General features: G+C 42.6%; 1 protein-coding gene across 17 annotated transcripts in view; it reads right to left on the minus strand.

Annotated features, from left to right (window-relative positions):
- NFIA (nuclear factor I A) overlaps positions 1 to 14,275 on the minus strand; it is a 350,499-nt gene that overhangs the window by 103,882 nt on the left and 232,342 nt on the right. For 15 of the 17 annotated variants that reach the window (XM_039556246.1, XM_039556257.1, XM_039556258.1 and 12 more), the window contains exon 3: positions 10,340 to 10,405. The exons of the other annotated variants lie outside the window; for them this stretch is intronic. In XM_039556246.1, coding sequence (XP_039412180.1) covers positions 10,340 to 10,405 — 66 coding nt within the window. The remainder of the gene's footprint in view (positions 1 to 10,339; positions 10,406 to 14,275) is intronic. 17 annotated transcript variants of the gene reach the window in all.

Below are 14,275 nucleotides of genomic sequence, written 5' to 3' on the forward strand. Positions count from 1 at the left end.
GATTCTGAAAATCAGGACTTTGAGGTCTAACATGTGGGAAAATTGCAGGAGGTCTGCAGTGCAAAGCTGGTCAGGTGGGGACACCCCCCAAACACCAGCAGGTTTTCAAATGGAGATGCAGCTGTCAAAGAGCCTTCTGTTACAGATAAAATCTTAAGAGTAAGGAATTAAAGCAGAAAAATAACAGGGACAGAGGTCTGGATTCTCTGAGAGTGAGAGTGTACAGCTACATAAGCAGCATCCCTCCCTTATGATTCCGGGAGAAGACATACCAGGAAGGGGTTTGGCCCACCGTGGGCTGAGAGCTGGTGTTGACACCCCTGCACCTGGCTAGGGCAGGGGGACTTCTGGGGTGCCACGGTGGCCCCATGGGAGGGCACACCACAGACAGGGTTAGGGTGCTGGCCATATGTCCTGCACAGGCCAGATAGAGAGAAGAGAACTATTCGGATACTCTGGAGCAGCCCTATCACTTCCTTGCGCCTCCCCTCACCAGGGATGGGAGCGAGGTGCCAGCTCCTCATCCCAGAGTGTGGCTTGCAGCAGATCCCCTTGCTTCAAGTGCAAGTGAGGGAGGGCGGGAGGTAATGATTAGAGACACTCTAAAATGATTGCATTAATTGAATCTTATGAAAATGGAAAACAATGGCAGTGGGTAATAATAAAACCCCACTGTAACCATGCACATCTCTTGTTTACTAGAAAGTGCTTCAGTGACTACAGATTTACTCTGGGGCACAGCAGGAAACTTTTCTCCTTTAAATTTAATCAGCCCTTTTTTTTTTTTTTCTTTCAGAGAAAAATACCAGCTATCAGATCTGTGCTTCCCATCCACTCCTAAGACTCCTCAGTGCAGTGCCTGGAGGTGATAGTGTGAGCTCACTCAAGAATGTGAAGGCATTTTATAAATCATTTGGTTCCAGCAGGAGGGGGAGAAAGGGAGAAGGCAGAGGGATGGTATAGTTTACAGCACATTCTCAGCAGTCACTCCCAACTGTCAAACTTCAGCATTTTCTTCAGTTGCAACAGTGGTTAACAAAAAAATGTTAAGACAGCAGACATGAAATGCACATAGTAAGCAGCACATTTAATCAACTGGCACCTTCCTACCACCCCACCGCCAAAATCTATCTGGACACTATCACAGCCCAGAAAAAAAGTTGTACAAGTGAAGATAGGGCCCTGAAAAAAGGAGCAGAAACGAACAACACAAACTGCTGTAAACAACTTGTGGCGCCCTTTCTTGTGCCAGATAACAACAGCAGAGTTAAAGGAGTGTGTTAACAAGTGTGGCTCACTCGCCTCACCTTCCTCCTGCCCCTTTTGCCATGCTCACTTCCTTGGCTCCTGGGAAAATATTTGGGGACCATTGCAAATAAAAGTCTCCTTCTCACTTTCCAAGAAACGGATCTGGTACTTTTCCATTTCAGTCACACCAGAGCCAGGCTTCAGAGGGGATTTTATTCTCCCAACTCTACGAGAGTTCCCCTAAAGTTTCTTTCCAGTTCCTAGCTAGCAACTTCTGCAATTAAAAAGTAGTACCTGCCATTAACAAATAGTATCTAATTATCTATGGAAGTGATGAGGCCTTTTCTGGGAGCCTGCTCTCACTAAAGTGCCCTCCCTGACAACAGCTACAGTCCAGTATGCTGCTTTCAGGAGCTGTGTGTTGGCCTTCACATGCACCTCCCTGCTGGTGTACACAACTCCAGGTTTACAAATTAAGGCGACTTGGAAAGCACCTGATTAACCCATGAATCTACAATACAGGCAGACAAACAGGTTTTTTCTGAGTGTGCAAACCAAGTATGAGTATGAAGGTTTGGATCCATTTGAAAGAAAACCACCTTGTACCTGTAAAACCACAAGATTCATACAGGCAGAAACCAGAGGAAGATGTGAAAAAACGACAGACCTTTTCATAGTGTGTAGATATATTTGGAGAGGTATGGAGTCAACAGAACACCTCCTGCACTGGTCAGGAAGTCAGAGAAAAAGAACACCCGAGTGTGAGCGGGAAAGTGCAATCCCTTATCTACACTTGGACATTCCTGCCCGGATGAACCAAGCTCTGGCTGAAGCCACAGAAGTTTAGGTGCTGGTAGTTCAGGCACAGTGAAGGATAAGTGTGTAAGTAGGAGGAACATATGGCTTGCTAAGAAGTGCCAGACTGGCTGGGGCTGGGGTCACAGGGAATCTCTGATGCCCTTGGGTGGACTCATTGGAAAACAGAAAGACACCCACGCACACAGACGCTGCTGCCACTGCCTCCACCTCAAGCCTTCTTCCCCTCTGACTTCTGCAGGAAGGGAGCCAGCACCTCCCCAGCTCGCCTGCACAGCACAGCTCCCAGCACACATTTTTAACTTCCAGTGGTTTGACCACAGAGGGCAAAATTCTGGCCAGGGAGCACTTCCGATGGCAGGAGAGCAGCGGTGAGCCAGCCTGGGTTTCACTGCTGTGATCTCTGAGTGGAGGGTTCCCACTCACTGCCACACTGCCACAAAGAGACACCACCTAAATAGATGTGGAGTAATGAGTACTTCGGATAAGTGACTGATTTCAGAGGGGGCTTTTATCCACAGGCCCTGTATTTATAGTTCAAGCCTTTTCAATTAATACGCACACCCTAAAAGAATTAAACTACTAATTATCACATTTTACCGTGGTTCACAGAACTTTCATCAGATCTAGTAAATGAAATCACAAGTTCAGCAGAGGAAGCTTTACTGCGCCAAATTATGTCAAGGGTATATCATGTTGATAATAAAAGATCACTTGGTTGGAAGCCTAACCTAGAAGGTTGGGGAGGCGTAAAAAGTTCACATTTTGGATCATGCTGCTCTGGTGTGGGCGTTTTGTGGTTTTTTTCTTAGTTATTGTGGAAGGCAATTCTCCTGCAAGTAAAATTTTCCCTTTGTCTTACATTACCGAGCATTAGGGAATTTTTACATAGAAAGACAAATAGAAAGGTTTGGGGTTTTGTTTTGCAAGTCAGGCCTTGGCACCACATCCTCTTTCCACTAATAAACTCCCCTCTCCACTCAACAGAAATTAAACGATGCCCATACCACAAATAAACTCCTTTCCCTAAGTGCCCAGCTTCGTGGTGGGCAGGGTGGTGTTCCAAAGCATCCTTCAGCCTGTGGTCCGCTCTGGCGGCCGCAATTACTCCGACGCAACCCAGCTCTCAGCTGTTAATTAAACAGCAACTCTCTCAAGAAGACAGACATTAGAAACAGTTGTAGGGAAAGCTGGAGGTTGCTCACAGCTCCAGCTGCCCTGTCCAGGATCCTGGAACATGGGACATGGGTAGCAGGAGGTGCCATGGCTGCCTGCCCATCCCAGCGCTGCCACAGAGGAAGGGGCAGTGACCTGGCACTGAGGTGCCCTCAGGACAAAGAAAATCCTTGACCCTGCAGAGGGAAGCTCAGGAGTTCCCTAAGAGGCTGCTCCTGGCCATCCCATTTCCAAGCTGCCCTCTAGATGGCCCTTGCTGTTATCTCATGGATAAAGATTCATGGGAAGGAATGGAATGGAGCCACAGAATAAAAATATATTTTTGAAACGACTTAGAATAATCGCAGCTGTATTTATGCACCTTATCCATTGGAAAGGTTCATTGCCTTTTTTCTGTACACACACGGAGAAATAAAAATATATACTCGAGCCACATTTTTATTTCTCTTCTCCTTTGCAGCGTTCAGCCACTCCAAGCGTAATGAACGTTTCATGTCTTTCAAGCACTGCTTTGTCATGCTATAAGCATTCATTTCATGCTTTGAATATTTCTTGTCATACTTGCCGTGGATGAATTTTTGTGGGAATGCTTTGCTTGTGAAGGTTAATGGTTAGCAGCAGCGAAAACTGAAGCCCTCTGTCAATCCCCAAGCCTCAAGCACTGCAGGTCACTGATGAGAAGGGTCTCCAGCCATCCCCAGCAGTGGCTGCACAACTGACCCCACTGACGTTCCCGTTTCTCGCCTGACTGACAGTAGTGCCATTTGCCATCACTGGATTCCCCCAAGAGAGTGCCAGCCACTGATAAGCAGGCTAAATCCTCAGCCTACCAGAGGACCCACTAAATCCTGGGAATGGTGTAACTGTGCCTTGCAGTCTGGACTCAAAAGAGGATATGGTAATATAGGGAAAAACGGTGTTTTCTTTCCTAATTATTCAGATGATTCTTCATGACAGCCATAAATCTGGATGGGAAACACACCTGGATGCTGCAAAGTTTCAATTCTAAATTATTATGATTGAAATACTGTATTTCTAGGTCTTTTTGGGAATGTAATGTAATGAAATAAGATGAGAGAAATGCAAGACTATATCACACATAAGCTAAATTTATAACCAGACATATCTGCTTTTGTTTCCTTGGGAAACGCTGGCTCTCAGAGCTGCCTACAGGCACTCTCAGGGGGTGATGAAACACAGGTTGGACCTCAGCAGACTTTTCTTGGCTGATGGGTTCTGTTAGAGTCGACAGCCTGTCCTGCCCAGTCCCAGGGAAGCCAGAAGAGACCAACCCCACCAGTACTCCCTGACTCGGCCACAGCTTCCAAGCCTGGACAAATTTCCCCACTGCTGTTCCCAGTCATCAGACAACGTGATCCATAAGGGTGCAAATCTGTTCAGAATTTGGTCCTGGCAAGTTACAAAGGTGCAAACAAGCTGACATCACCAGGAGCTCTGACTTCAGCGCCAGCGATGAGATTCCTTATTGGAAATGCTAAGGGTTTTTTTTTTTTAAAAGCTTTTTCTGAAGAAAGTTAATTTTAGATTAGTCCCTCAGGCTGTGATAACTCCTCAGCGTGGCTCTGTAAACAAGAGAGGAGAGTCTTCTTGCATTTATAAGATTCTGATGCAAATAATCCCATGAACAAGAACATTAATAAAAGCTGCCGTTACTGTATTACTGCCTTTGCAGCTGTAACTGATAGAAAACTTTCTCTGCAAGGCTCAGTTATCTCCTGAAAATGAGGTGTTTCAGGAATGTTAGTCATCTGAGACCACGTATTTTCTAACAGCACCAGTTTCAGCATTGTGTGTTCAGAGAACTGCTCGTGTCCTTGCACTCCTCAGGTGGGAGCTGAGGGGCTTATCCAAGGACAAAGGAACCTCCAGACACCTCCAGCACCTCCTTGGTGAGTTGGCATCAAGCTCTGTCACTGCTCTGGAAGCCTGTGAGGCAGCTGGACTCCACCTGAAGCAGTGGAGACGAGAGGTCAGGCATGGCCTGAGCATAAGGGATGGCCTTGGAAGGCAGAACATTTCCACTTGTTAAAAATTTGGCTGTGGAAGGACCTGGATGTCTGTCAGCTCCCATTTAACCTGCAATGTGCCTGAGTGATGGGGACAACCACAAAGAGCAGTTACTTGTTCTCTGCTTGGGAGGAGGGTTTGAAGGGTGAACTCTGAGTCCGAGAAGAGTGCCCAAGCCTGGGATCAGGCAGGCACCACTTCCACTGGCCAAAGCTATCCCACTGCATGGAACGCCAAATTTGGGACCAGAAGGAAAGCATTCACAGAGGGACTGGACTCTGCAGCCTGTTAGTTAAGGCAGAGGGGTCTTCCCACATATAATCCCCTCCTCCCTTGCAGCCAAAGCTGTTTCATGCCTTCCGTGACCAGCTTTGCCTAGAGAAGAAGCAGAAACTTCTCTGCATTTGTTCCCACTGTGGCCTTCTCTTTCCCCCACAGCTCAAAGACCAGAATTTCTTCCTTTCTGTTTTTAGGCATGGAAAAGTAAGCATATACTTAAACATTTTTTTCAGGTTTAATACTCAAGTCCAACCCTACTTAAGCAAAGAATTCACAGATGATATTTACAAGTCCAGTGTAATTACTTCAGGGCTGAAAAACGAGTTCTGCAAGTTACGGTGCATCATTGTTTTTCTCTTCTCTTTCTTTTTTTTTTTTTAATGTTTCAATGAACAATGTGCCTTTCATTTCCTGCAGTGCTGTTAAGGTACTTGCAGCTCAGTGAGACGGCATTAAAGCTAAAAAGCATTTGGTTTGGGCATTACACATTTTTATTTTTTAGAAAAATGCCTCTCCCTCCACAGAAATTGTTTGAGCAATGGCTTTGGCACACGTTTGTAATCAGCTGTAATAATGAATGCTGCCCTGCTCACTTGAAATGGGAGAATTTACCAACTTCTTTAAAAAGAATTCGCTCATCTACAATTAAAGTGCTGTGCTACCAACTCTGAGCAGCCACCAAATCACAGCCCCGCCCCGCTCGAGAGGCACGAGCAGCCTGTCAGAAATGACACAGCATTCTCCTGCTTTTGCACAGCACACCTTGTGTGCACCTTTACGCTGCACTTATTAATTCACCAGTGCCACCACATCAAACACAAACATTGCCTGACATCCATTTACTGACAGCAGCAGCACAGCTCTGTGCCACGGTTATTAACCACTCTGTGCGACATCCTCCCTGCCTTTCTCCAGGGTTAAACTCCTGATGGAGCAGAGTAGGGTCCCACTTTTAATATTTTCTGAAAGCCAGAATCACAAATATCCCCACTTTGCAGACAAAAAGACCAAAAGGTTTTCCTACAAAAGTTTAAAATAATCCTACTTACAAAAAGAAAATCTAGCTGATAGCTGTTTCCACGACTGAAACTGAGAATAAAAGCCTGAGAGAGAGTCCACAGCAGTGCTGAGCTGGGAATTCAGTTGTTCCTGATCCCCAGGCATGTGGTCACTTCACTACATCAGACTACCCATTTTGTCATCCTGACTTCACTGAAAACTAGTTTGTTTATAAAACACAACACCAAACCAGTGCACTTAACAAGCTTTTAAAATCAATAACCTTTTTTTTTTTATTTTGATTGGGTGAATTGCAAAATCACTTTGCGGTGCCAACTGAAATGAAGCTTTTACATACCATTAGGCAACTACAAAAGTGGGGAATTTTCCACATGGGTGTTCCACCCAGCTGGTCAGAAAAAATCCCTCGTTTGAGCAAAATATCAGGGCATCGAAACATGCTCCTGCCTTTCAGATGAAGTTGCTGGCCTCTTTCATTATCCCTCCTGCAAATTTCCTCACCCATATAACAAACAGAGGAATTCTGGATTTTCTGCCTCCCCCCAAAAAGCTGTTTCCCATGGTGACAGAGCAGCACTGTGCACATCCTGTGTTAATTTTACCCCCAGCTCCAGCACAAAACGTCTGGACCCTGGACCATCCATGCACCAATGAGCCCTGTCTCGCCTGCATGTTTGCTTTTCATGGCCATCAAGCTGCATCTCTCTCTTTAGAAATAATTAAATGCTGAATATTTCTGTTAAATATTTGCAGTGGTGACTGGATGACTGCCTAAAAACTATTCTGGCTTAATGAAGGCTGAGGGAAAGGCCAGAGCTGGTGTGGAAGCCACCACTGAGATCAGAAGATGTCACCATCTTCCCTGTCTGTGACGATTCTGCTCCAGAAAATGCATCAGCAAATCCCACTATTATAAAACAGAAGTGGCTCTAAAAGAGAGAAGCCTTTTTTCCCATGAACTTCACTTCAATGAAGGTTAGACATACAGGCCTTGCAAAACAACACATACAATTTAGAATGATAAATTAAAATCTGTAGTAGGAGGCCTTCTTTTTCAGGGCCATATAGTTGACCCTTCTGAACCTACATTACTCAAGGTATGCAAAATATATGTGTATAATAAATAGCTCTAGAATTTATGGAGTGGAACAGAAAGGATATTAACAGGCAAGTAGAGAGGCTGTATAACCCTCACAAGGCCTTTAAAGATTTATTTTTTTAAAATGAAGGAATGCAAGCATGGAAAAGGCAGCACTGAATCGATACAGTTCTTTGTGCCTTCCAGAAACACATGCAGAAATGCTTCCAAACCTGCCCTCAATCTGGTCACTCCACTGTTGGCATCAGTGGGAATGAGATTATTCATGATTCTATTTTTTCTTCGATTAAAAAAACCCCAAACATACATACATACATATATATATATATATATATATATATATATATATATATATATATATATATTTAAAATTCCTCTCTGTGTGGGCTCATTCCCACTCTCAGTAAAATCAATTATGAGCCTCCCATTGGCTCCAGAGGGGTTTGGATCAGGCCCGGTGGAAGTGGGTCTACAGCAAGTGTAGAACACCGCAGTTAATATGATTTATTGTGTCCGTTTCTGTGCGTGCGGTTTTTCATTTTCTAAAGCCTGCAGTTTTGCTTTCATCCTCACGTTCAGGAGATAAGACCTGCAGATCTGTGTTGATCTACGCCGGGTACCCCAGAGCTGGGGGCTGTGTGTGCTGGGAATGAGCTCAGCGCCTGCCCGGGGGGAACGAGCGCTTCAGGGCCAACACTCTGGGTTAGAAAATCTCCCACACACGCACTGCAAAAGGTGCAGAACCAGTGAGGAGGCTGCCGCTGTGGTGGGGAAAAATACCCTTTAGTAAAAGTGAAAAAAAAGAAAAAAAAAGAAAAATCCTTTTCCTGTTTATTTTAAAAAATTAAAAAAAAAAAAAAAAAAGTACCTTTTGCAGGTCACCAGCAAAGTTCCAAGAATTCACTAAAAGATTGTTTTACAAAGAAGAGTCAGGCTCCAAATCAGAGATATTTCATTTCACTAGGCTCTTAGAGATTCTACATTATTAAACACTGACATTGCTGCTTTTCGGGGCAGTTGTTGAGTAGCAAGCTTTGTTAAAGACTAAGAAACTGCAGGGTAAGAAGAACTGTGCTTTAATAGCTGCGAAAGCATAGTATCTAAACACAAAATAATAACATGCTTGGTGCCTAATACATTCTAAATTAAAATATGATTTAATAAACAGAGGCAACATATTCCCCATAAAAAAAAAAAATAGCAGAATTGGCAGAACAAAAATCACAGTTTAGTCAGTTCTTCTCTTAACCTTGCAATCCTTTGGCTACAAATTAGAATTTCTGTGAACAGGATTGATAAGGGAAATTAGGCGCTGTCTTTCAGAAACAACAGCAATGTTTTAAGACGGTATGTTTAGAGATGAACAGCACAAAATCTATCAAAATATGAAACCTTTCATATCTAATGGGAGGAAAATACAGGAGACCCCAAAGCCAAAATCTCACCAGTCCAATGAGCTCTATGTTCTATGTCCTGTATCTCATGCTGGTAGTTTAAAGGTTTTTATTTACCTAAACCTCTTCTTCTTCCCTTAGTATGATCCCCTGTTTTAAACCCTAACCCCAAAGCAGTCCGGATGTGAAGGTAGCCCCTCAGCCTCACTGTCCCTTGCAGCTTGTTTGGCTGCTAATGAAGCCCCCAAAACGCTCACTGAACACACACACAGCTGTAGGGGTTTAAGGCAAAGCTCTGTGAAAGGGAAATCACACGTGCATTATTACAGAGACTGTATTTCTACATGGATTTACACATCCCAGAAATGGTGACAGGGTTTCAGAGGCATAAACCCTTTGCACAAATTCTTTTCTGTGTATGCAGAGTAGACCCCAAGTACAGTGGATAACCAAATCTACATTTAGGTCTTACAAAAAAAAATCTGGTTATGGACCAAAAAGTCAAGAAAAACTGTCAATAATAATCATCCCTTTCACTTTGGGAGACATTCTAAGCCCTACATATAAGTAGTAAAACAAAACTCAGTTGCCAATGGGCCAACAAAAATTGTTGAGGTCTACCTTAGCTAAACACAGAAAGGAAGAGAAGCTGTTCCATTACACACATATTCATCCTTTCATGTACAGTCCCTACAGAAATCCACTATTATTGAATGATTTTTTTTTTCCAGGCTGCTTTACAAAGCAAGCCATTGGTTCAGTAAAAGCTCTTGCTTCTACTTTGAACCTGTCCTGGTCCAAGGAATATGAGTTCTCCCAAAAGTCCCAGCCCTGCTGCTGCTTCCACTCCAGCCACTGCCTCTTCAGAACACGGAGAGAAGCACCAAGGAGCTGTAGCTGAGCCTCCCTGATCTGTTTTCCTGCAGTATCTACTCCCCTGAAGGTCATGACTCAAGGCCCAGGGACTGAAAGCCTTTGCTATGGAGGAATAAGGATAAGGGTTGCATACAGCAGGCTCTTTAATGGCATCTCCCTAATTAAAATTATTTTTAAAGGGGGAAAAAAAATGTCTCTCTCCAGAACTGGAGAAACAAATGCTACCTTAGATTAGTGAAACAGTAGCATTTTAACTATGAGGAGAGTGCACAACCTCTTTGTAGCCTTCCCATGTCAATTATTCTGGATCATCTTTTTATATTAGACATGGGGGAAAAAAAAAATCTTTATAAATATGGGCTGTTTTAATATCCCAAAGCAGGAGCAGCAGGTAAGAACTTACCATTTTCTGGCTGGTCCTTAATATCAGCTTCACTTGGCTGGCTGGGACTTTCAGATTGACTTGAATCTGAAAAACATAAAATACAGCCAAAAATTACAGGGTCTGCTGTGGAAAATAGATCAGAGGCGCCAGACTTCCTCAAAAGGCTGAGAGTACAAACTGAGGACAGGAGTGTTGGTTGCACTAGGACATGATAATGTAAAAGTCCCGTGCCTAGGTAATATGTTTGCTAGCAAACAAAAAAAAACCAAAAAACCAAAAACACCAAAAAAAAAAAAAAAAAAGGGAATCTTGTTTACGGCACTGCACAGAGTGCTTGGGGTGTGTGTTGGCATAAATTAAGCTTTGAGAATCCTTCTTTTTAAAGAAGGCATATTTAAACGACTCTCCTACATGTTTTTTATAATGCAGCCTCTATGTTGTATACAAACCAGAGCCTTACTCCAACACATAGTAAAGTCTCAAAACATATCTCCAAGCAGGCATAGAAAGGTAACTAAGCAACCCTACATAGTCGTGGAGATTGTTGGCTACACATTTCTGGAACAAGATCTGCAAAACTGAGGGAAGAGCTGATTTTCTGGCGTACTTTCGCAGTGGTTACAGCACTACGAGATCCCTAAAATGTGCTGGTGGTGATTTGCAGTGGGATAAGTGAGACCAGATAGTGGATGACCTGCTTTAGAACTTGTGTAAATAATCCTACAAACTCCCAGCTAACGCTCTCCAGTGAGCACAATTTATTTGCCTAAAATAATAAAATGACCTATAAATGGGTATGTGTAAATACGAGTGTTTTGCATTTTTTACATGTTATTAACTCTACTTTATGTGAAGATGATCACTCTTTGGTCCAAAAATTATTCTTAGTAGAAGCTTTAGTCAAATAGTGTTTTCCTTCTTAATTATTTCTGTCACTATGAACTAGGAAAAAAAGGTCCCTTTACCTGTGGGAAAAAATATTTTTTAAAAAAATCCCCCAAATTACTGGGTTTTGCAATTAATACAATTTTTTTTTCCTTTCCCCAGAAATTATTCTGTAATTTATTGATCCCGTAGAAAAAGTTTTTGCTGTGAAACAAAACTTAGGTGATGAAACCACTTGCTACTGCCTCAAAACCACCCCTCATCGTGGCAAACCTATTTTCTGACTTCACCTTGACTTTGCAGAGTTTGGAATTAGCTGTCTGAAATTCGACCACATTTCAGCGAGAAGTCAATGCAAGATCAAAAGGTCACGACACTTAACTGTGATTAAATTGAAAATCTTACTTCTATTGCAACAGAGTCATAACACCACCCCTTCTTTTTCTTTGAGGTATTAATAGTGCTGGAAGAAGCAGTACTACTAGTGACCTTGGGTCAAGCAATGCTAATTTATTGCTTTAAAAAGGTTCCTTGCTTTTAAGCAAATGAAGATTTTAATTACCGCAGAGCACTATAAAGAAAATGCCTATTTTAAATATTCAAATTTTTTTTTTTACCTGCTGACTGTCTGCTTTAGGTATCATTCAGAAGCTTAGAGGACAATCTTGTATAAATTAAAAACTACAAGTAAAAAAAAGCACTCACAAAACCAAATTTAATAAATATCAGAATATAAACACTCAAAATATTTAGCAAAGAAAGCTTCAGTCGTGATACTTCTATTTAAAATCAATGAAATTCCCCTAAAAACTGATATATACCCAGTGTGCCCCAGAATCCTTTTCCTCTCTTTTGTATTTATTATTTTTAATAATTTTGCCAATGAACCTCAGGGAAAAAAAAAAAAAATCCTCACTTTTGCAATTTTGTTTTAAATACCGATCTTCTGAATTCTCTCTCCCCGAAGCTGGAATCAGTGCTAGCAGATACACTGTGGGGTAACATGCACAGTGCTGTTGTATTCTGGAGACTCGATTTTGGCAAGAAGTTTCATGTTTCCGATACCACAAAGGTAGACACAAAGGTAAAATATTAGGAATGTAAAATATTTAGTTAACATTCAAAGTCAACATTCAACGGATTTCATTTTACAGGGCGGGCATTAGGCTTTTGCTTATTTTTTAGGTTTGTCTTTCCCTCCAGCCAGCCATGGCTCAATCAGAGTTTGGGCTTTATGTTTCAAGTAGGCTCGGAATTCCACAAAAATTTATAGATTTGGAGAAGTTCCTGCTGAAATGTGCGACTGGGAGCATGTTTCCCTTTCTAAAATTTGAAACAACCTGGGCAGGCGGCAAGAAGGCCGCGGTGGCAGCCCGCGGGAGCCGGGCTCGGCGCTGGCACCTTGGCTCCAGCACAGCCCTGCAGCCGGTGGGCAGCACACGCAGCCCGAGCTGCTCCTGGCTTGGGAGAAACAAACAAAGTACTTTTGTCTGCGTTGAGTGCTGTTTTTCCAACACCAAGGCTAGTGGCACAAGAGGGGCTCCACTGGCCGTAGGACATTTGTTTGCACACTGAATCTTTAACTTTCTCCTTTTATCACCTTGGCTCCGGCGACAGCGTTTTTCCTAATTCTGCTTCCCTGCAACCCGCCCCTTCTGCTAAAATTAAATATTAATTTCCACGGAAAAGACAACACAGCTTTAAAGCAGTATTCTTCATGAAGAGGCACAGGGCACTAAAATGCAGGATGAGGTAGAATTAAAGCCACTCAATCCTGCGGTGGGGATCACGGGAGGCTACTGAAAACATGGACTGGGCAAGCGTGTGCTCAGCATTGTTATGCAAGGTGGCATCTTGTGGAAACCCCAGATAAGAAGACTGAGTTAAGGCACTTAGCCAAAATGTTTATATGCAGAATTTTGCTTCCCTGATTTTATTCAGATGCCGCAGATGATCCGGCACATATAAATGTGCCGCCACATGGTTAAGGGATTGGCAAAATCAGAGCCGTTGTGTTTTACAGTCTTGCCTAGGACGAGGGAGTCTTGCTCAGCCTCCACCGCTCGCTCTCTGCTTTTTCAGCAGTTGGCACTAACTCCTGTCGGGGCTTTTTTGTTGTTTTGCACATGGAAACTTTCAAATTCCAGTTTTCTGAACGTTTAGTGTTTTCTGGGCTCGGCTACAACAGGAGGGGGAATGTCTGTCCTGCTGAGTCAGTTAGCCAAACAGGTGACCGGAGGAATAAATTAATTTTTGCCCATACATAATAGATATAAATGGAAGATCGTTTTCATAAGCATTTGCATTAAATCAATAAAATCACTTACTATAGAGCAGTTTAACAATTCATTTGATTTTCTCTTTTCTATATATTTGATAGCCACTCTGCAAAACAGTATACACTTTATGCCTATTTTCTTTAGCAACAACACTGCCAGTTAAATTCTACCACCTGCAATAATTAGAGCCATTGGAAAACACACAAAACAAAATATACAGTAGATGCGAGCCCCTCTTGAATCCATGGCCCCCTGCGGCAACGAGTTTCATTGGTGCCTTAAGCTAAGGCTGGTAGGAAGCCAAAGAATCTGTATATTACAATAAAGTGCATGTTATTAAGGGGAGGATTTAAATGATTTCAGATGGAGTTGGAAATATTATAGTGAGGAACCACTATTAAGATTGCTGATTAAAAAAAAAAAAAAAAATCACCAAGGAATCTAGTTTTATGTTTAAGGAAGCTTAACCTTGAATATCACAATGGGTTTTATTTGGGGTTTTTTTTAGTTAGAGAAAAGTTAGTGGTTGGAATTTTTAACCCTGAGCTAGCTGGGGTTTGAGCAAGTCTGTGCACTGGGCCCAAGGTACTTGGGCAAGAAAAGCTCAAGGGGATCTGGTGCCAACCATAACCATGGTAAACAGGAGCTAAAAAACATGTTGAAGCTATTTTACTCTCTACTTCCAAGAATCAATTATGATGAAGGGATAAAGGAAAAAAAAAACCCAAACAACAAAACAGGCTAGTTTTTCAAAGTAGCATTTTCTATCAAGTTTCTATTCCCTGCTCCT

This window comes from Corvus cornix, chromosome 8, assembly GCF_000738735.6.
Source record: "Corvus cornix cornix isolate S_Up_H32 chromosome 8, ASM73873v5, whole genome shotgun sequence".
Classification (NCBI taxonomy): Eukaryota; Metazoa; Chordata; class Aves; order Passeriformes; family Corvidae; genus Corvus; species Corvus cornix.